Here is a 22759-nt window from a genome sequence, read left to right as displayed (position 1 = left end):
ATTAATAGACTTTATTTTTAAAGAATAGTTTTAGATTTACAGAAAAATTAAGCAGACAGTACATAGAGTTCCCATATATCCCCCACCTCCACCTGCCCCCGCAGTTTGTCCTCTTGTTAACATTGCACATTAGTATGGCAAAATGGTTATAATTGATGAGCTAATATCAATACATTAATATTTATGAAAGCCCATAATTTTTTCAGATTTCCTTAGTTTGTATGTGAAGTCCTTTTTCTGTTTTAGGATCCCATCCAGGATGCCGTACTATATTTAGTTGTCAGGTCTCCTTAGGCTCCTATTCTCTGTGTCTTTTCTCAGACTTTGCTAGAGTTTGACAGTTTTAATATATACCGAAATTGTAGAATGCCCCTCTAGTGGATTTTGTCTGATATTTCTCTTCTGATTAGCCTGGGATTATGAGGTTTGGGGCAAAAGACATTTTTATGATCCTAAAAATCAGTGAAATGTTCTAACTGACCTACAAACAGAGAGACTGTATTTACAATTTAGTGAACTTTTTTTTTTAATAGTTTGTTTCATACATCATACAATCCATCCAAAGTGTACTATCAATGGCTCTTGGTAAAATATCTGAGCTATACATCATCACCACAGTCAATTTGGGAATATTTTCATTATTCCCAAAAGTAAAATCCCTTACTCCTGGTATTGACACTTAGCATTACTCTGGTACCTTTGTAACAATTAATGAAAGGTAGTCAGAATATTACTGTTAAGTATAGTCCATGGTTTGTTTGCATTAGGTGCATTTTTTTCCCCATATGTCACCCTATTATTACCACCTTGTAATAGTGACATACATTTGTTCTAGTTCATGGAAGAACACTCCTATTTGTACTTTTAACCACCTTCATCATCCACAACATGGTTCACAGTGTTGTACAGTCCCATGTTTTGTCCTCTAGCTTGCCTTTTAGTTGACATACACAACCCTAAACTTCTTCTTTCAACCACAATCACAAACAAAACAACCTAATGCCATTAATTACACTCACAATAATATGCTACCATCACCTCTATCCATTTCCAATAACCTTATTACAAATTCTGCATGAATTAAACATCAACTTCCCATTCTCCACCCTCATTCCAGCTTCTAATAACCTGTATCCTAGATACTAATTCCAATAGTTTGCTCTTTATATTTAGTTGATATCAGTGAGATTATATAATCTTTGTCCTTTTGTGTCTGGCTGATTTCACTCACATAATGTCCTCAAGGCTCATCCATGTAGTTGCCTGCAACAGGGCTTCATTTCTTCCTACAGCTAAATAATATTACATCAGATGTATATGGCACGTTTCATTTGTTCGTTCGTCAGTTGATGGACACTTGGGTCTCCATCTTTTGGTTATTGTGAATAATGCTGCTGTGAATATTGGTGTGCAAAGGTGTATTAGTGTCTCTGCTTTCAGTTCTTCTGAGTATATACCTCATAGCAGGATCACTAGATCCTATGGCAGTTCTATGCTTAGCTTCCTGAAGAACTGTCAAGCTGTCTTCCAGCATGGCTGTACCATTTTATATTCCCACCAGCAGTGAATGAGTGTTCCTATTTCTCTACATCCTCTCCAACTCCCATAGTTTTCTATTTATTTAACAGTGGGCATTCTAGTAGGTATAAAATAATATCTCATTGCAGTTTTGGTTTGCATTTCCCTAATAGTAATGTTGAGCATCTTTTCATATGCTTGTATTTCCTCTTTAGAGAGATGTCTATTAAAGTCTTTTAACCATTTTTTTTTAGTTGGGTTGTTTTTCTTTTCATTGTTGAATTATTGGATTTCTTTATATATTCCAGATATTAAATCATTATTGGATAGGTGGTTTCTAAATATTTTCTCCCATTGAGTAGGCTGCCTTTTCACTTTCTTGACAAAGTCCTTTGTGCCACAAAAGTATTTAATTTTGAGGGGGTCCTAATTATCTGTTTTTTCCTTCATTGCTTGTGCTTTGGGTATAAAGTCTAAAGAATCTACTGCCTACAAGAGATCTTGAAGATGCTTGCCTGTGTTTTCTTCTAGGAGTTTTGTTTTTTGATCCATTTTAATTTAATTTTGTGTATGGTATGAGACAGGATCCTCTTTCAGTCTTTTGGATATGGATATCTAATTCTCCCAGCACCATTTGTTGAAGAGACTGTTCTTAACCAAGTGACAGTGGGCATCCTTGTCAAAAATCACTTGACCATAGATGTGAGGGTTTATTTCTGAACTCTCAATTCAATTCCTTTGATCAGTGTACCTGTCTTCAGCCCCATGCTGTTTTGACCTCTGAAGCTTTGTAATGTGCTTTAAAGCAAGGAAGTGTGAATCCTCCAAGGTGTTCTACTTTCCCAGGATGTTTTAGGCTATTTGGACCCCCTACCCTTCCAAATAAATGCAAGATAGGTTTTTCCATTTCTGCAATGGAGGCTGTTGGAAATTTGATTGGGAATACATTGAATCTGTAAATCAGTTTGGGTAGAAATGACATCTTAACAGTATTTAGTTTTCTAATCTATGAACACGGAATGTTCTTCCATTTAGTTAGGTTGTCATTGATTTTTTTTTAGCAATGTTTTGTAGTTTTCTTTGTACAGGTCCTTTATGTCCTTGGTTAAATTTACCCCTAGATATTTGATTCTTTTATTTTCAGTTGTCAGTGCAATTTTTTTCTTGATTTTTTTCCCGAGAGTGATCATCAATAGTGTATAAAGACACTACTGATTTTTTTTTTTTTATATACATGGGCAGGCACCGGCAATCGAACCCGGGTCCTCTGGCATGGCAGGCAAGTGTTCTTACCTGCTGAGCCACCGTGGCCCGCCCAACACTACTGATTTTTGCATGTTGATCTTGTATCCTGCCACTTTGATGAATCTAATTTATTAGCCCTGGTAGCTTTGTCATAGATTTTTTTTTTGGTTTCTACATATAGGATCATGTCATCTGCAAATAATGTTTTACTTCTTTCTTCCCAATTTGGAAGGCTTTGATTTCTTTTTCTTGCCTAATTGCTTTAGCTAGAACTTGTAGCAGCATGTTAAACAGGAGTTAAACGGTGGGCATCCTTGTCTTGATCCCAATCTTAAAGGGAAAGCTTTCAGTCTTTCACCGTTGAGTACAGTGTTCTCTGTGGGTTTTTTATATATGCCCTTTATCAGGTTGAGAAAGTTTCCTTCTATCCCTACCTTTCAAAGTGTTTTTATCAATAAAGAATGCTGTATTTTGTCAAATCCCTTTTCTGTGTCAGTTGAGACAATTATATGGTTTTTCCCCTTCAGTTTTTTAATGTGGTGTATTACAATAATTTATTTTCTTATGCTGAACCACCCTTGCATACCTGGGATAAAACTCACTTGGTCATGGTGAATAATTCTTTTAATGTGCTCTTGGATTTGTTTTGCTAATATTTTGTTAAACATTTTTGCATCTAGATTCATTAGAGAGATTTGTCTGTAACTTTTTTCTTGACAAAGTCCTTTGTAGCAAAAAATTACTTATGTTGAGGAGGTCCTAAGTATCTTTTTTTTCCTTCATTGCTTTTGCTTTGGGGGTAAAGTCTAAGAAACCACTGTATTGGGCATTTTTGCATCTATATTCATTAAAGACATTTGTTTATAATTTTTTTCTTGTAGTATTTTTATCTGACTTTGGTATAAAGATGATGTTGGCTTCCTAGACTATATTAGGTGGTGTTCCCTCCTCTGCACTCTTTTGGAAGAGTTTGAGCAGGATTGGTATTAATTCCTCTTGGAATGATTGGTAGAATTCACTAGTGAAGCTAACTGGTCCTGGGCTTTTCTTTTTCAGGGGGCCTTTATTAAAACAAAATTTTTTTTTTTTTCACTCAGCAACAGGAATTTATTGGCTCACAGTTTCAGAGGCTAGAAGGCTTCCTTCCTTTGGGAGGTTTTTGATGTTTTTCAATCTTTTTTATTTGTGATTGTTTTGTTGAGATCTTCTATTTGTTTGATAGTGTGTGTTTACAGGATATAGACCATTTTGTTTAAGTTGTCCAATCTGTTGGCATACAGTTGTTTATACTATCTTCTTATGATCTTATTTATTTCTGTGTGGTCAGTAGTGATGCTCCCCTCTTCTCATTTCTGATTTTATTTATTTACATCTCCCTTTTCTTTCTTTGTCAGTGTAGCTGAGTGTTTGCCAATTTTATCCATCTTTCCAAAGAACAACTTTTGGTGGTTTTGATTCTCTCTATTGTTTCTTTATCTCCATTTCATTTACTTCTGCTCTAATCTTTGTTGTTTCTTTCTTTCTGCTTACTTTGGGATGAGTCTGCTGTCCGTTTTCTATTTCTCCAAGTGTGCATTAAGTTTTTTTATATTTGCTTTGATATTAAAAAAGGCTTCCTTTTTGATGTAGGCATTTAGAGCTATAAATTGCCCTCTCAGCATTACCTTTGCTGCATCCCATAAATTTGGATATGTTGTGTTTTTGTTTTCATTCGTCTTGAAATATTTACTGATTTCTCTTGCAATTTCTTCTGTGCCCACTGATTGTTTTAGAGTGTGTTGTTTAACCTCCATATGCTTGTGAATTTTCAGGCTCTCTGGTTATTATCGATTTTCAACTTCATTCTTTTATGATCAGAGAAAGTACTTTGTATAATTTCAATCGTTTTAAATTTATTGAGACCTGTTTTGTGACCCAACATGTGGTTTATCCTGGAGAATGATCCATGAGCACTTGAGAAGAATGTATATCCTGAGTTCTGGGGTGCAGTGTTCTATATCTATCAGTTAAGTTAACTCATTTTTCATATTATCAAGTTCCTGTTTCTTTATTGATCATCTGTCTAGATTTTCTCTATATCGATGAGTGGTGTGTCGAAATCTCCAACTATCATCGAGTTGTTTATTTCTCCCTTCAGTTTTGCCTGTATTTACATCACGTAATTTTGGGCACCCTGGTTAGTTCGTAAATGTTTATGATTGTTATTTCTTATTGGTGAGTTGCCCCTTTTATTAATATCTAATGTCCTTTTTTTGTCTCTTTTTAACAGTGTTGCTTTTAAAGTCTATTTTGTATGATTTTAATATAGTTCTATTCTGGTTACTATTTGCATGTATTATATTTTCCAATATTTCACTTTCAACCTATTTTTGTCCTTTTGTGGTAAGGTATGTCTCTTGTAGACAACATATAAATGGCTCATATTTTTTATCCATTCTGCTAGTCTTCATCTTTTGGGGAGTTTAATCCATTAACATTCAATGTTATTACTATAAAGGCAGCACTTATTTCAAATGTTTTATCCTTTGAATTTTATGTTATATCTTACCTTTGTCTCTCTTTTAATTACCTTACTGATAATCTTCATTTATATGCTCTCCTCCAAGCCTCTTTCTCCTGTCTTTTCCTTTCAGCCTGTATTTAGTATTTCTGGTAGGGCTGGTCTCTTGCTGCTGAACTCTCTTAGTTTCTGTTTATCTGTGAATATTTTACACTCTCTCTTATTTAATTAATTAATTAATTAATTTTTACATGGGCAGGCACTGGGAATTGAACCCGGGTCTCCAGCATGGCAGGCGAGAACTTTGCCACTGAACCACCATGGCCTGTCCTCTCCTTATTTTTGAAGGACAGTTTTGCCAGAAAAAGAATTCTTGTCTGGCAGCTTTTCTCTTTCAATGCCTTAAATACGTCATACCACTGTCTTCTTGCGTCTGTGGTTTCTGATGAGAAATCAATGCTTAGTCCTATTGAGTGTCTCTTATATGTGATGATAGCCTTTCTCTTGCTGCTTTCAGAGTTCTCCCTTTTCTTTGGCCTTTGCCATTCTGATTAGCAGGTGTTTTGGAGCAGATCTATTTGCATTTGTTCTGGTCGGAGTATGTTGTGCTTCTTGGACATGTACATTTATGTTTTCCATAAGAGTTGAGACTTTTTTTTCCCACTACTTCCTCAAATGATCTCTTTGCCCCTTTTCCCTTCTCTTCTTCTGGGACACCCATGATGTATATGTTTAGCTTCACGCTGTCATTCAATTCCCTGAGACCCTGTTCACAGTTTTCCATTCTTTATCTCTTCTTTGGTGTATAAGATTTAGTCTTCTAGGTCACTGATCCTTTCTTATTGCCTTTTTTTTTTTTTTTTTTTTTTTTTTTTTTTTTTTATTAATTAAAAAAAGAATTAACAAAACAATTAGAAATCATTCCAATCTACATGTACAATCAGTAATTCTTAATAACATCACATAGTTGCATATTCATCATTTCTTAGTACATTTGCATCGATTTAGAAAAAGAAATAAAAAGACAACAGAATAAGAATTAAAACAATAATAGAAAGAAAAAAAAACAAAAACAAAAAACCTATACCTCACATGCAGCTTCATTCAGTGTTTTAACATAATTGCATTACAATTGGGTAGTATTGTGCTGTCCATTTCTGAGTTTTTATATCCAGTCCCGTTGTACAGTCTGTATCCCTTCATCTCCAATTATCCCTTCTCTTTTTTTTTTTTTTAATTAACGGAAAAAAAGAAATTAACCCAACATTTAGAGATCATACCATTCTACACATGCAATCATTAATTCTTAACATCATCACATAGATGCATGATCATCATTTCTTAGTACATTTGCATTGGTTTAGAAGAACTAGCAACATAACCGAAAAAGATATAGAATGTTAATATAGAGAAAAAAATAAAAGTAATAATAGTAAAATCAAAACAAAACAACACAAAACAAAACAAAAACCTATAGCTCAGATGCAGCTTCATTCAGTGTTTTAACATGATTACTTTACAATTAGGTATTATTGTGCTGTCCATTTTTGAGTTTTTGTATCTAGTCCTGTTGCACAGTCTGTATCCCTTCAGCTTCAATTACCCATTGTCTTACCCTGTTTCTAACTCCTGCTGAACTCTGTTACCAATGACATATTTCAAGTTTATTCTCGAATGTCCGTTCACATCAGTGGGACCATACAGTATTTGTCCTTTAGTTTTTGGCTGGATTCACTCAGCATAATATTCTCTAGGTCCATCCATGTTATTACATGGTTCATAAGTTTATCTTGTCTTAAAGCTGCATAATATTCCATCGTATGTATATACCACAGTTTGTTTAGCCACTCTTCTGTTGATGGAGATTTTGGCTGTTTCCATCTCTTTGCAATTGTAAATAATGCTGCTATAAACATTGGTGTGCAAATGTCCGTTTGTGTCTTTGCCCTTAAGTCCTTTGAGTAGATACCTAGCAATGGTATTGCTGGGTCGTATGGCAATTCTATATTCAGCTTTTTGAGGAACCGCCAAACTGCCTTCCACAGTGGTTGCACCCTTTGACATTCCCACCAACAGTGGATAAGTGTGCCTCTTTCTCCGCATCCTCTCCAGCACTTGTCATTTTCTGTTTTGTTGATAATGGCCATTCTGGTGGGTGTGAGATGATATCTCATTGTGGTTTTGATTTGCATTTCTCTAATGGCCAGGGACATTGAGCATCTCTTCATGTGCCTTTTGGCCATTTGTATTTCCTCCTCTGAGAGGTGTCTATTCAAGTCTTTTTCCCATTTTGTAATTGGGTTGGCTGTCTTTTTGTTGTTGAGTTGAACAATCTCTTTATAAATTCTGGATACTAGACCTTTATCTGATATGTCATTTCCAAATATTGATTCCCATTGTGTAGGCTGTCTTTCTACTTTCTTGATGAAGTTCTTTGATGCACAAAAGTGTTTAATTTTGAGGAGTTCCCATTTATTTATTTCCTTCTTCAGTGCTCTTGCTTTAGGTTTGAGGTCCATAAAACCGCCTCCAGTTGTAAGATCCATAAGATATCTCCCAACATTTTCCTCTAACTGTTTTATGGTCTTAGACCTAATGTTTAGATCTTTGATCCATTTTGAGTTAACTTTTGTATAGGGTGTGAGAGATGGGTCTTCTTTCATTCTTTTGCATATGGATATCCAGTTCTCTAGGCACCATTTATTGAAGAGACTGCTCTGTCCCAGGTGAGTTGGCTTGACTGCCTTATCAAAGATCAAATGTCCATAGATGAGAGGGTCTATATCTGAGCACTCTATTCGATTCCATTGGTCGATATATCTATCTTTATGCCAATACCATGCTGTTTTGACCACTGTGGCTTCATAATATGCCTTAAAGTCAGGCAGCGCGAGACCTCCAGCTTCGTTTTTTTTCCTCAAGATGTTTTTAGCAATTCGGGGCACCCTGTCCTTCCAGATAAATTTGCTTATTGGTTTTTCTATTTCTGAAAAATAAGTTGTTGGGATTTTGATTGGTATTGCATTGAATCTGTAAATCAATTTAGGTAGGATTGACATCTTAACTATATTTAGTCTTCCAATCCATGAACACGGTATGCCCTTCCATCTATTTAGGTCTTCTGTGATTTCTTTTAGCAGTTTTTTGTAGTTTTCTTTATATAGGTTTTTTGTCTCTTTAGTTAAATTTATTCCTAGGTATTTTATTCTTTTAGTTGCAATTGTAAATGGGATTCGTTTCTTGATTTCCCTCTCAGCTTGTTCATTACTAGTGTATAGAAATGCTACAGATTTTTGAATGTTGATCTTGTAACCTGCTACTTTGCTGTACTCATTTATTAGCTCTAGTAGTTTTGTTGTGGATTTTTCCGGGTTTTCGACGTATAGTATCATATCAATGCAAACAGTGATAGTTTTACTTCTTCCTTTCCAATTTTGATGCCTTGTATTTCTTTTTCTTGTCTAATTGCTCTGGCTAGAACCTCCAACACAATGTTGAATAACAGTGGTGATAGTGGACATCCTTGTCTTGTTCCTGATCTTAGGGGGAAAGTTTTCAATTTTTCCCCATTGAGGATGATATTAGCTGTGGGTTTTTCATATATTCCCTCTATCATTTTAAGGAAGTTCCCTTGTATTCCTATCTTTTGAAGTGTTTTCAACAGGAAAGGATGTTGAATCTTGTCGAATGCCTTCTCTGCATCAATTGAGATGATCATGTGATTTTTCTGCTTTGATTTGTTGATATGGTGTATTACATTAATTGATTTTCTTATGTTGAACCATCCTTGCATACCTGGGATGAATCCTACTTGGTCATGATGTATAATTCTTTTAATGTGTTGTTGGATACGATTTGCTAGAATTTTATTGAGGATTTTTGCATCTGTATTCATTAGAGAGATTGGTCTGTAGTTTTCTTTTTTTGTAATATCTTTGCCTGGTTTTGGTATGAGGGTGATGTTGGCTTCATAGAATGAATTAGGTAGTTTTCCCTCCACTTCGATTTTTTTGAAGAGTTTGAAGAGAATTGGTACTAATTCTTTCTGGAACGTTTGGTAGAATTCACATGTGAAGCCATCTGGTCCTGGACTTTTCTTTTTAGGAAGCTTTTGAATGACTAATTCAATTTCTTTACTTGTGATTGGTTTGTGGAGGTCATCTATGTCTTCTTGAGTCAAAGTTGGTTGTTCATGTCTTTCCAGGAACCCGTCCATTTCCTCTAAATTGTTGTATTTATTAGCGTAAAGTTGTTCATAGTATCCTGTTATTACCTCCTTTATTTCTGTGAGGTCAGTAGTTATGTCTCCTCTTCCATTTCTGATCTTATTTATTTGCATCCTCTCTCTTCTTCTTTTTGTCAATCTTGCTAAGGGCCCATCAATCTTATTGATTTTCTCATAGAACCAACTTCTGGCCTTATTGATTTTCTCTATTGTTTTCATGTTTTCAATTTCATTTATTTGTGCTCTAATCTTTGTTATTTCTTTCCTTTTGCTTGCTTTGGGGTTAGCTTGCTGTTCTTTCTCCAGTTCTTCCAAATGGATAGTTAATTCCTGAATTTTTGCCTTTTCTTCTTTTCTGATATAGGCATTTAGAGCAATAAATTTCCCTCTTAGCACTGCCTTTGCTGCGTCCCATAAGTTTTGATATGTTGTGTTTTCATTTTCATTCGCCTCGAGGTATTTACTAATTTCTCTTGCAATTTCTTCTTTGACCCAGTCATTGTTTAGGAGTGTGTTGTTGAGCCTCCACGTATTTGTGAATTTTCTGGCACTCTGCCTATTATTGATTTCCAACATCATTCCTTTATGGTCCGAGAAAGTGTTGTGTAAGATTTCAATCTTTTTAAATTTGTTAAGACTTGCTTTGTGAACCAGCATATGGTCTATCTTTGAGAATGATCCATGAGCACTTGAGAAAAAGGTGTATCCTGCTGTTGTGGGATGTAATGTCCTATAAATGTCTATTAAGTCTAGTTCATTTATAGTAATATTCAGATTCTCTATTTCTTTGTTGATCCTCTGTCTAGATGTTCTGTCCCTTGATGAGAGTGGTGAGTTGAAGTCTCCAACTATTATGGTATATGATTCTATTTCCCTTTTCAGTGTTTGCAGTGTATTCCTCACGTATTTTGGGGCATTCTGATTCGGTGCGTAAATATTTATGATTGTTATGTCTTCTTGTTGAATTGTTCCTTTTATTAGTATATAGTATCCTTCTTTGTCTCTTTTAACTGTTTTACATTTGAAGTCTAATTTGTTGGATATTAGTATAGCCACTCCTGCTCTTTTCTGGTTGTTATTTGCATGAAATATCTTTTCCCAACCTTTCACTTTCAACCTATGTTTATCTTTGGGTCTAAGATGTGTTTCCTGTAGACAGCATATCGAAGGATCCTGTTTTTTAATCCATTCTGCCAATCTATGTCTTTTGATTGGGGAATTCAGTCCATTGACATTCAGTGTTATTACTGTTTGGATAATATTTTCCTCTAACATTTTGTCTTTTGTATTATATACATCATATCTGATTTTCCTTCTTTCTACACTCTTTTCCATATCTCTCTCTTCTGTCTTTTTGTATCTGACTCTAGTGCTCCCTTTAGTATTTCTTGCAGAGCTGGTCTCTTGGTCACAAATTCTTTCAGTGACTTTTTGTCTGAGAATGTTTTAATTTCTCCCTCATTTTTGAAGGATAATTTTGCTGGATATAGGAGTCTTGGTTGGCAGTTTTTCTCTTTTAGTATTTTAAATATATCATCCCACTGTCTTCTAGCTTCCATGGTTTCTGCTGAGAAATCTACACATAGTCTTATTGGGTTTCCCTTGTATGTAATGGATTGTTTTTCTCTTGCTGCTTTCAAGATCTTCTCTTTCTCTTTGACCTCTGACATTCTAACTAGTAAGTGTCTTGGAGAACGCCTATTTGGGTCTAATCTCTTTGGGGTGCGCTGCACTTCTTGGATCTGTAATTTTAGGTCTTTCATAAGAGTTGGGAAATTTTCAGTGATAATTTCTTCCATTAGTTTTTCTCCTCCTTTTCCCTTCTCTTCTCCTTCTGGGACACCCACAACACGTATATTTGTGCGCTTCATATTGTCCTTGGGTTCCCTGATACCCTGTTCAAATATTTCCATTCTTTTCCCTATAGTTTCTGTTTCTTTTTGGAATTCAGATGTTCCATCCTCCAAATCACTAATTCTATCTTCTGTCTCTTTAAATCTATCATTGTAGCTATCCATTATTTTTTCTATGTTTGCTACTTTATCCTTCACTTCCATAAGTTCTGCGATTTGTTTTTTCAGTTTTTCTATTTCTTCTTTATGTTCAGCCCATGTCCTCTTCATGTCCTCCCTCAATTTATCGATTTCATTTTTGAAGAGGTTTTCCATTTCTGTTCGTATATTCAGCATTAGTTGTCTCAGCTCTTGTGTCTCATTTGAGCTATTGGTTTGTTCCTTTGACTGAGCCATATTCTCAATCTTTTGAGCATGTACAGTTATCTTCTGCTGCTGGCGTCTGGGCATTTATTCAGATTTCTCTTGGTGTTGGACCCAGCAAGGTTGTAATATTTTTCTGTGAAATCTCTGGGTTCTGTTTTTCTTATCCTGCCCAGTAGGTGGCGCTCGTGGCACACGTTTGTCTGCGGGTCCCACCAGTAAAAGGTGCTGTGGGACCTTAAACTTTGGAAAACTCTCGCCGTCCTGGGGGTTCGCTAGCCGAAGCGGCTTGAGCCGGCCCTCGGTCCGAACGCAGGGAGGGTTGCTGGTCGCCGCAGCCAGGGAAAGAGCCCGTCCGAATTTCCTAGTCGGCCCTGGGCAACAAGCGTGGCAGGAGGGCGCCAGCAGCAGCGGCCCGCCCGAGAGAGTGCACGTTCCCCGGGAGTCACGGGTTTGGAAGGGGCCTCCCCCACCCGTCACCGTTCTCCGCGGCCTGGGGGTTTCCGATCCAATTCTCTCAGTTGGTCCGGGGGCTGCGCGTGGTGTGGGCGCCAGCCGTCTTTGTTTCAGGGGACCGCCTCTCCAATTCTCCCAGCCGGCCCGGGAAGGGGGAAGGGAGTAACTCCGGCCGCTTGCCACCCCGCCCGGTAAGGCCCGCGCGCCTCGGCGATCTCACCCGAGCTGCTTCTCTCAGCCAGCCAGCTGTTCCAGGATGGGGTACGCTGTCTTTTTTTATCTCTGTTGTGGCTTTGGGCGCTTTCTGTATCGTTTCTACTCCCCTAGTAGGTGTCCTGGAGAAGAAACTAAGATCCGCGCGTCTTACTAAGCCGCCATCTTCCAGGAAGTCCCCTTCTTATTGCCTTTTCACGTCTGGCATTGTATGCCTCTGAGTACATTTTTAATCTTTTCCATAATGGTTTTCATTACCATAAGCTCTCTTTTGTTTTGTTTTTTGCATGCTTTAAAATTTTTCTTTATTCTTAGCTAGTGCTATCTTCATATCCTTTCTCTCTTGCCATATTTTCCTTCATCTCCTTGAATTGATTTAGGATATTTTTGAACATCATTGATTAGTTATTTCAAATCTGTGTCTTGTCTGAAGTTTTAATTTATTCCTTTGAATGGGCCAGATCTTCTTTTTCTTGGTATGGCTTATAATTTTTTGCTAGTGTCTAGGCATCTGATTTTCTTAATGATTGTACTCTGGAGGTCAGTTTTTCTTTCTTTCTTAGAAGTTTCTTGTGGATTGACTTTGTGCTAAAGCACTTCTTTGATACTTGGTTCAACTTACTCTGTATCTTTATGTAGAATTGCTTGTATTTAACTGCTTGGATTTTTTTCGGCTCTTTTTTATCTGTTTCTTGCCCTGGATAAATGGCAGAATTTTTGAGATTGTACTATTTGTGTATTTGTTTCACACACCACCACTACCCCACCACCATCCCATCCCCACAGGAGACATCTTCCTTTCCCCTGTTCCTCTTCTGGAAATGTTGATTTGTTCTGGTTTTTTGTTTGTTTTTTAATGTGGGCAGGCACAGGGAATCAAACCTGGGTCTCTGGCATGGGAGGCAAGAATTTTGCCACTGAGCCACCATTGTACTGCCCTCCATTTGTTCTTGAAATGCCTCTCTCTATTTTTTTAAAAATATTTTATTGACATATCTTTACACACATGCAGCCCATTCATGGCGTACAATTAATGGCTCACGATATCATCACATAGTTGTGTATTCATTACCATGATTCTTTTTAGAACATTTGCATCACTCCAGAAAAAGAAATAAAAACTCACACATCCCATACCCCTTACCCCTCCCTCTCGTTGACCACGAGTATTTCCATTTACTCAATTTATTTTACCCCTTACCCCTCTATTATTTATTTATTTTTAACCATATTCTTTTATCTTATCTGTCCATACCCTGGATAAAAGAAGCATCAGACACAAGATTTTCACAATCACACAGTCACATTGTAAAAATTATATCGTTATACAATTGTGTTCAAGAATCAAGGCTACTGGAACGCAGCTCTACAGTTTCAGGTACTTCCCTCTAGCCACTCCAAATACTTCATAAACTAAAAGGGGATATTTATATGATGTGTAAGAATAACCTCCAGGATAACCTCTTGACTGTTTGAAATCCCTCTAGCCACTCCAATGCACCATGAACTAAAAGGGGGTTACCTATATAATGCATAGGAAATAACCTCTAGGATAACCCATCAACTCTGAAATCTCTCAGCCACTAAGACCTTATTTTGTCTCATTTCTCTTCCTCCTTTTGGTCAAGAAGGCTTTCTCAATCCGTTGATGCTGGGTCCCAGTGAATTCCAGGAGTCATGTCCCACATTGCAGGGAGATATACACCCCTGGGAGTCATGTCCCACTTATGGGGGTAGGGCAATGAGTTCACCTGCTGTGTTGGCTTAGAGAGAGAGTGAAATAACAATATCTTTAACACTCCTTCTGTTACCTCTAGCTACTTTTACCTGGAGTATTAATTCTTGGAGGGGGATGTCCCCAGAGAGGACTCTTTCATGTCAGTTTTTCTTGGTCGAAGCAGGCCCACTAAAGGAGTGTAGATTGGTTCTAAAGTACCATGGGGAGGAAACCCAGAGGGATGCCAATCTTCTCTTTGACAGTTCCCTGAATCTAGTTTTCCTGACCTGCTTAGTAGATGGCACTCTTCAGCCAACTGTTCCCGCAGTCCTAAGGTGGTACCTTGCCTTTAATTCTCAACTATTCAGTCTCTGTCCAGGACATGCTTGAGATAGAGGTTGCCAGCTGCTTTTGGCTACAGCTGGTTGAAACTGTTGCTTACATCCCAGACCCTGTGATCTGAATTCTCTAATCAAAAGCCACAAAGTGCACTGGGCCATGCCCCCTGCTGCCCTTCAGCAAACTGTTCCCTGCTACTTCAAGAAGTCTCTGTGTCTGTAATTCAATCCCGCTTCCTCCCCTGCTGGGGATGGGGCTGACACAGAGGCTTCTGGCTTCTCTCTGTCCTGGGCAGGTTGGAACTTGAGCTGTCCTTGGAGCTTGGCATCGCCATCTGAATTTGGTAATCAAAGCTGCAGTCCATTATGAACAGACATTTGCACACTGATACTCATAGCAGCATTATTCAAAATTGACAAAAGATGGAAATAACTCAAATGTCCATCCACTGATAAATGGATAGAGAAAATCTGGTATATACCTACGGTGGAATGTTACTCAGCAGTAAGAAGGAATGAAGTCCTGAAGCACACGACAACATGGATGAACTTTGAGGACGTTATATTAAGTGAAATAAGTCAGACACAAAAGGACAATAATTGTTTGATCTCATAAATATGAGTTAAGTATAATTGGTAAATTCAGAGAGTAAAAATCTAGGATATAGGTTATCAGGAAATAGAATGTGGGTAGAGAATGGGGAGTGGGTGCTTCCTGTGTCAAGAATGTTTAACTAGGTGGGATTAGATATTTGGAAATGGACAGAGGTGATGGTAGCACGATATGGTGACTGTAGTTGACAGCACTGCATTATGTGTGTGGTTGTGGTGAAAGGGGAAGTTTGGAGTCGGGTACATCACTAGAAAAACAACTAGAGGAAAGAACAGGGGACTGGGTATCACCGTGAACCCTGTGGTGGGTGATGACTGTGATTAATGGTACAAAAATAAAACGTTCCTTCACGAACAAGAACAAATGTATGTCACTAGTACAAGGAATTAGTAGAGTTGTATATGGGTAAAAACACGCCTATAGTAAACTATGGACTATAGTTAATAGAAATGTTTTGATATTATTTCATTGACTAAAAAATGTACCATATGAATGCTAAAGGTCAGCAATAGGGGCGGAGAAAAGGTATGGGGTGTATTTTTGTTTTTTTTTCATTTGAGTAATGAAAATGTTCTAAAATTGATCGTGGTAAGGAATACGCAACTGTTTGGTGAGCTGTGAACCACTGATTGTATACTTTGGATGGACTGTTTGATTTTGAATATATTTCAGTAAAACTGCTGGGAACGGGGAGCCTGCAGTCCGTGCCTAGCCTTGCCCTAGCTCTTGTTGTGGGGAATCGCCACCCTTCAGCAAACCGCTCCCTTCCGCCCCAAGGAGTTAACTGTGTCTCTAAATCGGCCCTGCTTCCTCCCCTGCTCTGGGTGCGGCTGAAACTGAGGCTGCCAGCGGCTTTCTGTCTGGGTGGGTTGGATCGTTAGCTGTCCTGTGAGCTGGAGTCCAGCAATCTGGATTCACTAATGAAAAGCCACAATTGGTACCCGGTTGTGCAGTTTATTTCCTTCTGCTCTTCCCTGGATACTGTAAAGTGTGCTTCTGGACTCCAGAGCCCCCAGACACTTGCTTCAGACAATTTCTGGCTGTTTAGTAGCTGCCCTGAAGGATCAGCTGAATCCTAGGGCTCCCTATTCAGCCATCTTGGCCTGCTGACTCCCCTTAGTGAACATTTTTATAATACATATATTGTGATAACCTGTGCCATATATTTTAAAATATCAAGTAACCCAAGGAAAACCCTCCCCTCAACTGTTTTTAGAGCCAACGCGCACCTTACTAATTTACAAGTATGTTTTCTCTTACAAGATGTGCTAGGTATTCATATCTTTCTTTTTTCTCCGAAACTCTAGCATACATTCCTACTCCAATTTACTTCGGCGCAGTTATTGACACCACCTGTATGCTCTGGCAACAGGAATGTGGAGTTCAGGGCTCTTGCTGGGAGTACAACGTGACGTCGTTTCGCTTCGTCTATTTTGGTTTGGCGGCGGGCCTCAAGTTTGTCGGCTTTATCTTTATTTTTCTGGCCTGGTACTCCATTAAATACAAGGAGGAGGAAGTGCAGCGGCGGAGGTGGAGGGAGTTCCCGCTGAGCACTGTGAGCGAGCTGGTGGGCTGCCCCGTCCGCGCGGTGGCGGACAGCTGCGCCCGGACCAGATCCTGCCCGGCTTTTAGCACCCAGGGAGATTTCCGCGAAGAGACTGGTCTGCACAGAGGGACCCAGTCCACAGCACAGACCTATCCTGGGCCGTTCCCCGAAGCAATAAGCTCTTCAGCAGACCCAGCGCTGGAAGAAAACCGGGATGCCTCGTAGCCTCTCTCCTGAAGCTTGAAAATGGAAGAATTTAGTTATGTTGGTTGAGTTGAATATGGCAACTTGAGAAACACCTGTGCCTTCTTTTCTTTCTTTTTTAATGTCTGAAGACACGATCCTCAAACCAACGAAACTCAGTGTAAACAGCCACTGTTGATTGAGTGCTGGATACCTCAACAAGACCGAGAGCCTTTTCCTGTTCTCTCCAAGAAGGAGGAGTCGGAAGTTGGGTCCCTTACCATCTCTGCTATGTTCATTCAATCCTCTTGTTCCGATGTGGTGGGAGACTGAGGTACATGGTTAACCCCATCCCGGGGAAGGTCATGGCAGTATATACCCTTAGCGGACACTTCACACACACACACCATGACTTTGCATTTTCAAATCAAAGTTTTTAGCTAGGAATATCTACTGTGAGTTCTGCTACAAAGCACAAATGAATTTGCCTCAACTATGCAATTTGGGAAAATGTAAGCGCAGTGTGTTACTTCTGCTTTCAGAGATTAAGCAGGTACATTTTTGACAGAAAGCAGTTCACCTTTTCCTAAAGTACTCTTAATAGCATTTTAAGCCATAGCAGAGTTATAAGTCAGGTAGAATTTTTCAAATGCTTCAGAAGGAACAATAAGCATAGCTTGATAGGAACAGTTAAATGTCATTTTGTAAGAACACATTCTCTGTCCTTCCCATCATAAGGTAGTTAAAGAGACTGCAGAATCTTAAATCTGATAGCTAGAAAATAAACTCTGCTATTCTTTTGTTAGGGGCTTTAAAGCTAGCCTGCTCACTGTTATAGTTAGAAACTAATTTGAGCTGCATAATATGGAATGAAATTGATGGTTTTCTCATCCAAGGAAATTGCTGCTGAAATTCCTTTGGGTCTTTAGGGTCCACATAAGGGAGGTTAAGAATTGTAGCCTTGGCACTCAAAGTAGTTGGAGAAAGAAATTCTAGAGAAGTAAGGTTGAGTCCTACCTGATGGTTTTAGTTATATCCCTGGAAGAAATGGCAAATCTGGTTTGTTTTGCTTCTGTGGTTCCTCCTGAAATAGAGTAATTAAATCAAGGAAGCTGTGCCTGAGGAATAAACATGACTTTGAATACAGGAGGAGTGAGAGCTGGAAGCTGGGCCTGGATTATGATCCTAAGGAATGATTGCAAGTTGTTTTAATAAACTAGCACATCCAGCTGAATCCTACTTTACCCAAGTTGGAATCATTTGACACGTCCCGTTGGTTCCTCTCTACCACAGCATTCTTGAAGCAATTCAGAGAGAAGAGTTTTCTGTTCCCAAATGCTCTCTGGGTTCATGCTTCGTCCCCTCCAGGGCCATCCCTTGGTATAGGCCTGTCACAGAGTACCTTCCATAGATTCTTAAGGTACATGCCTCCTGACAGCGCTGTAGACTGAGAGCAGGTTAACTCATGGGATCTGGCTGCTTAGAAAGTGAATCAGGATAACTCCAATTTGGGAGGGACTGTAAAGTGCAAACCAATAAAATCATGAACTGTTTCTGTCAAGGGTCCTGTGCTTATTTAGGGCTACTTTGTGACATGGTTTCATTGGCTGGTTTACATTCTTCCATAGAGCGGACGTGATTGACGGAACTGTCTCATGAATCAACCTCTTTCCCTCCAACCTTGGCGGCAGTAGTGGAAACGTGAGACTATTTTTGAGTACTAGGTGGTTTTCCTCTTCACCTAGAAACTGCATTGGTCAAATGGCTCTCTTGGTTGCATGCAGTTTGTCGAGAGTGTTATCACTATTAGGCTGAGGCCTGGATATGAGTAAGGTGTGGGACCAGTGTTTTAAGGTGAGAACGATTTCCCTTTGCTTTTGAGCTTGGCTCGTGCGGAGGTGAACCTGTGGCTTGGTTAGGTCCTAAGAACTACTTGTTCCTGTAATTACACTCCTGTCTGTCAAGATTCAATCAACGTGATGTATCTGGAAGGACTTCAGAGAACATTCTTGAGTAACTTAGTGTCTACTCTGGGCCTCAGAGTTCCTCTTTACCCTCTATGATTTATTGATCCTCCAGAAGAGAACGTTTCTTTTGGTGGTAGAGCAGGAGATGTGCATTTTGGAGGAGGGGTGGTGTTTCCTTAATTTTTCTTTCTTTTCTTTTTTTTTTTTTTTGGTGATTAAGAAACTGCACTGAGAGAATTTTGTTGGGATTGGCACATTTTTTGGTAGCTAATATTGTGGGTTCTAGCATCCTTAGAATTTCTCTCTTCATAGTTCATTTTGAAATGAGCCTATCTCAGAACTCCAGGACAGGAAGACAAGGAACCTACTGGGTGTAATTAGAGAGGCTCCCCTTTCTTTAGTTTGAACAATGGTCTAGTTCAGTGGTCATTGGCTGGGTGCCTGTTTCGTTCGTGTCGGGCACTTTATAGACAGCTGTGGATCTGTTGGGGAGGGTTAGGACAGGAATAAAAGAAATTGACCAGGACCATTCCCCACAGTGTTAATCTTGTACCTACTCAAGTATCTGATCCTTAGAAATAGCAGGTTTATCGTTAATGTGTTGTGGGTGAATGTAGAATAAGTAGTAAAAATCATGGAGACTGAAGTTTTGGAATAGGTACCAATTAAGAGTTGTTCCAAAAATGCTTTTGACTCTCGTAGTGTCATTGGAATAGTATATAGCCATATACTATTATATACAAATATACAAAATAGTATATTTTGTAGATGACACCATTTAATTGTATATATATATAAAGTTTTAGAGGTTTGTTAATAAATTGGTTGTGTTGCTTTATAGTCACAGCTCCTATGACAAGTTTTAATTGGCATTCTCCATGAGATTAGACTTATTATTACCTGTTTTTTGGGAAAGGTCATCTTATCCTTTTTAACGCTGCAAATTAATGTATTATTTGGCTTTAAAATGCAAATAGAAAAGCCTTGAGTTGAGCCTATTAATTTAGAAAGTTCTTGGGCACGATGGGATAGGGACAAGCTCCTTTGATTATCTTCCTTAGCAAGAAATCCTTATCCTTTGGGGGTGGATTTACTTGTTGAAAATAGTAAAAATCATCCAGAATCGGGGAGAGAGGGAGTAAAGAGGCGCAAAAATAGAAACAAATTAGCATTGCTGGAATGCTAACTATTTGCAGAGTATTTTTGCCAGGCACTTGATATACATCATTCATTTTAATCTTCCTGGTAACCTTGCAAGATAACTCCTTCTATTCTCTCTCTATATATTTTAACCGATATTAATCATTGGTTCAGAGAAATTAAGTAACTCACTTAAGATTGTGCAGAGTGGCTAGAATCAGGGTTTGCAGGATCCACTTTCTTATACTATATAAGGCATACAATAATTGTTGGTTAATAAAGGTGAGATGTGACTATATATTGGGAGATTAAAGCATTTCATCTTTTGATGTGGGTTGGGTAATGTTTCTGAAGAATAGAGAAGTTCTTATTTCTTTGTGTAAAACAGAAAAGGAAGAAAACGGAAAATGTCAAAATTTACTGTTGGACTAGATTTTAATGGTAAATTTACATTTACTTAACTAAGTGTTAACATTTACTAAGTGTTATAGTAAAAATGTTTGTCATAACATACCTCAAATATTTACTTAGAATTCATATCTACTACAGAACCAGTCCAATTTGGGTGTTAACATCAAGTCTCAGTTTAGTTTTTGAAATGAAACATTATGAGGAAATGTCATTCAGATTTTCTGCATTGGAGGTTTAGAAATTTCAGGTGTAGATGTAATTTATCTTTCCCTTAAGAATATTAACATTTCTATTAATTATTTGGTTGATATCAGTTTTACTTTTCCTAATAAAGATTTTAGATGAACATATAGAAAGTACATATCAGATCAGGGCCCCCCGTGGTTTTACCTTCTTCAGTGCTGTGGTCACAAGCTGCAGTGTGCACTTGGAAACATCAGCCCTGGCCTGGGGGTCTCGTGGCCCGGAGTCTAGGCGAGGTAATGGGAGTTTTACATTCTCACCAAGCACCATGAAAATCCTTGGGTCTCCAGTTCCAACTTGCGTTCTTCAGCGGGATCGGAGCCAGAACATTTCTTTCTGGAGCCTGTTTCATAGCATCCGTACACGTGCCAAAGAGAAGCTTGATAGTTTGGATGGACCTGAAACATTTGGGAGAATTTTCGAGTGTGTCCAGGAGCAGCAGTGGGTTGGACTCAGGCCTGAGGTGGTAGCCAAGGGTATTTGGTGACGTTGTTGTATGCTTAAAACATCCTAGAGGGCTTGGAAAGGAAACCATTGGTACATGGCAGCATTCTGAGTATTCTAAGTAGCAGATATCAGAATAAACCCAGGATGGCTGACTATGGGTTCGCTGATTCTGTCATACAGACCAGAAGGTAGACTTTACATGTATTTGCATTTCCTGTTTCACAGGACGAGGGGATTGCGATGGCTGGCAGGCCACGTAGGCTGCCCTGTGCACTTTATCTTTTCTGCCTTCTCTCTCTTCACCATCTTCCAGGCTAGTTGTATCTGTCCCAGACTTTTGCTATATTGGAATCAGATTTCTGTGTGTCCAAAGTGGTTTTAAGCATTACATTTTTCCTCTGCCCTAGGAAGGGTCAAATAGGACGAAGACTTTCCTTAGTCGTTTGCTTTTGCAACGTTGAAAAAAACAGACAAAAAAAAAAAAAAAAAGCCTTGGTGCTAAAAGTATCTGATGATGCATGTTCACCACTATGGAGCGCTACCGAGTGCACAATATTTCACTGCTAAGGGACTGCCTGTGTTTTGCTTTTGGGAAGCTGGAGAATTTCTCAGTGAACAAGCTACTGTTATAACCACAGTTGACCCATGGACTCTAACCTGCAGAGAATGAAGAGTGTGAAAGGTAATACGTTTTCTACAGAAAACTCAGTGCTTTTGATATTTGTTTGAGCAAGACGAATCAGAAGCTAAAAATTTCAGAGAAAGGTAAAAAAAAAAAAAAAGATTGCAGATAATCTTTTATCTTCACCAAAAAAAAGCTCACACCCATGTAAGCTGTTTCTAACATTGGGGTTTTGAAGGTGGTATCTTTTTCTTGTATTCTACTGTTACATGTTAACATCGAGGGAGAAAATATTGAAAATTAAAGTGATTGGCAGGGACGTATTAAACCAAAACGGTGCGCAGAAGAAGTTTGAGTCCCAGTTTTTATTTGGAAATGAGAAATAAAAAATAACTGGTAAGATTTTATAGTGGGCATTTTTCTTAAAATACATACCTCTACCCAAAACCGCAAATGTTAATATAGAAGCATGAAATAGGCAAAGCAGCCTCAGATTCCTTAGTTTCAGGAAATGTAGTTCTGTGTCAAATAAACTGGCATTAGGATCCTTGGGTGTGTGTGTGTGTGCGTGTGTGTGTGTGTGTGTGTGTGTGTGTGTACAGCATGTGTGTAGAGTGTGCTTGTGATGAAAGACTGTTTGAGTTGTTATATATAAGGAGTTTGATTTTGTGATTTTTAAAATAAATATTTATTTGAAGACCTCCTAGGATAATTTAAAATATGTATAATTTCATTGTGTTTGATGAAACCTATTATTAATGTACTAGTTAACCTTGGTTTACAATATCTTGAATACTTGATCATTGAAAATTAAAAAAAAAAAGAACCATAAAGAAAACAATGTGTGTTGGATTGAAATTAGTTTGTCTTTTTAAGAATTTCGTTGTTTGAAGAGATGGAGCGATGATGCCAATGTGAAGTCCCGGTCCCCACAGTGAAGACACAAGAGGTTTGATAGGCTCAAAGAGCCCACCACTTACTCTGAAAATATCAGTAATGAATTTCTTACCTAATAGACAACTGCCTTGAAGCAGAGTGAAGTGTAAACCACTGGGATTATAGTTTTAAGAGCCTAATCTAGCACATTTTTCATTAAGTCATCAAAGAAACCAAAGAGAATAATTTTAAGTCATCACTTATCTATTTAAATTCAAACTAG

At 38.3% G+C, this 22759-nt stretch overlaps 1 protein-coding gene across 2 annotated transcripts in view; it reads left to right on the top strand.

The window, feature by feature from the left end:
- The window catches only part of SLCO5A1 (solute carrier organic anion transporter family member 5A1), a 169898-nt gene extending 147477 nt beyond the window's left edge, over positions 1 to 22421 (top strand). For both annotated transcript variants that reach the window (XM_077166962.1, XM_077166961.1), the window contains one exon: positions 16349 to 22421. In XM_077166962.1, the coding sequence (XP_077023077.1) occupies positions 16349 to 16812 (464 nt within the window). In that variant the 3' untranslated portion in view covers positions 16813 to 22421. The remainder of the gene's footprint in view (positions 1 to 16348) is intronic.
- Positions 22422 to 22759: the final 338 nt, after the last annotated feature.

Source organism: Tamandua tetradactyla, chromosome 6 (genome assembly GCF_023851605.1).
Source record: "Tamandua tetradactyla isolate mTamTet1 chromosome 6, mTamTet1.pri, whole genome shotgun sequence".
Lineage (NCBI taxonomy): Eukaryota > Metazoa > Chordata > Mammalia > Pilosa > Myrmecophagidae > Tamandua > Tamandua tetradactyla.
This window is presented reverse-complemented; position numbering and strand designations above follow the sequence as displayed.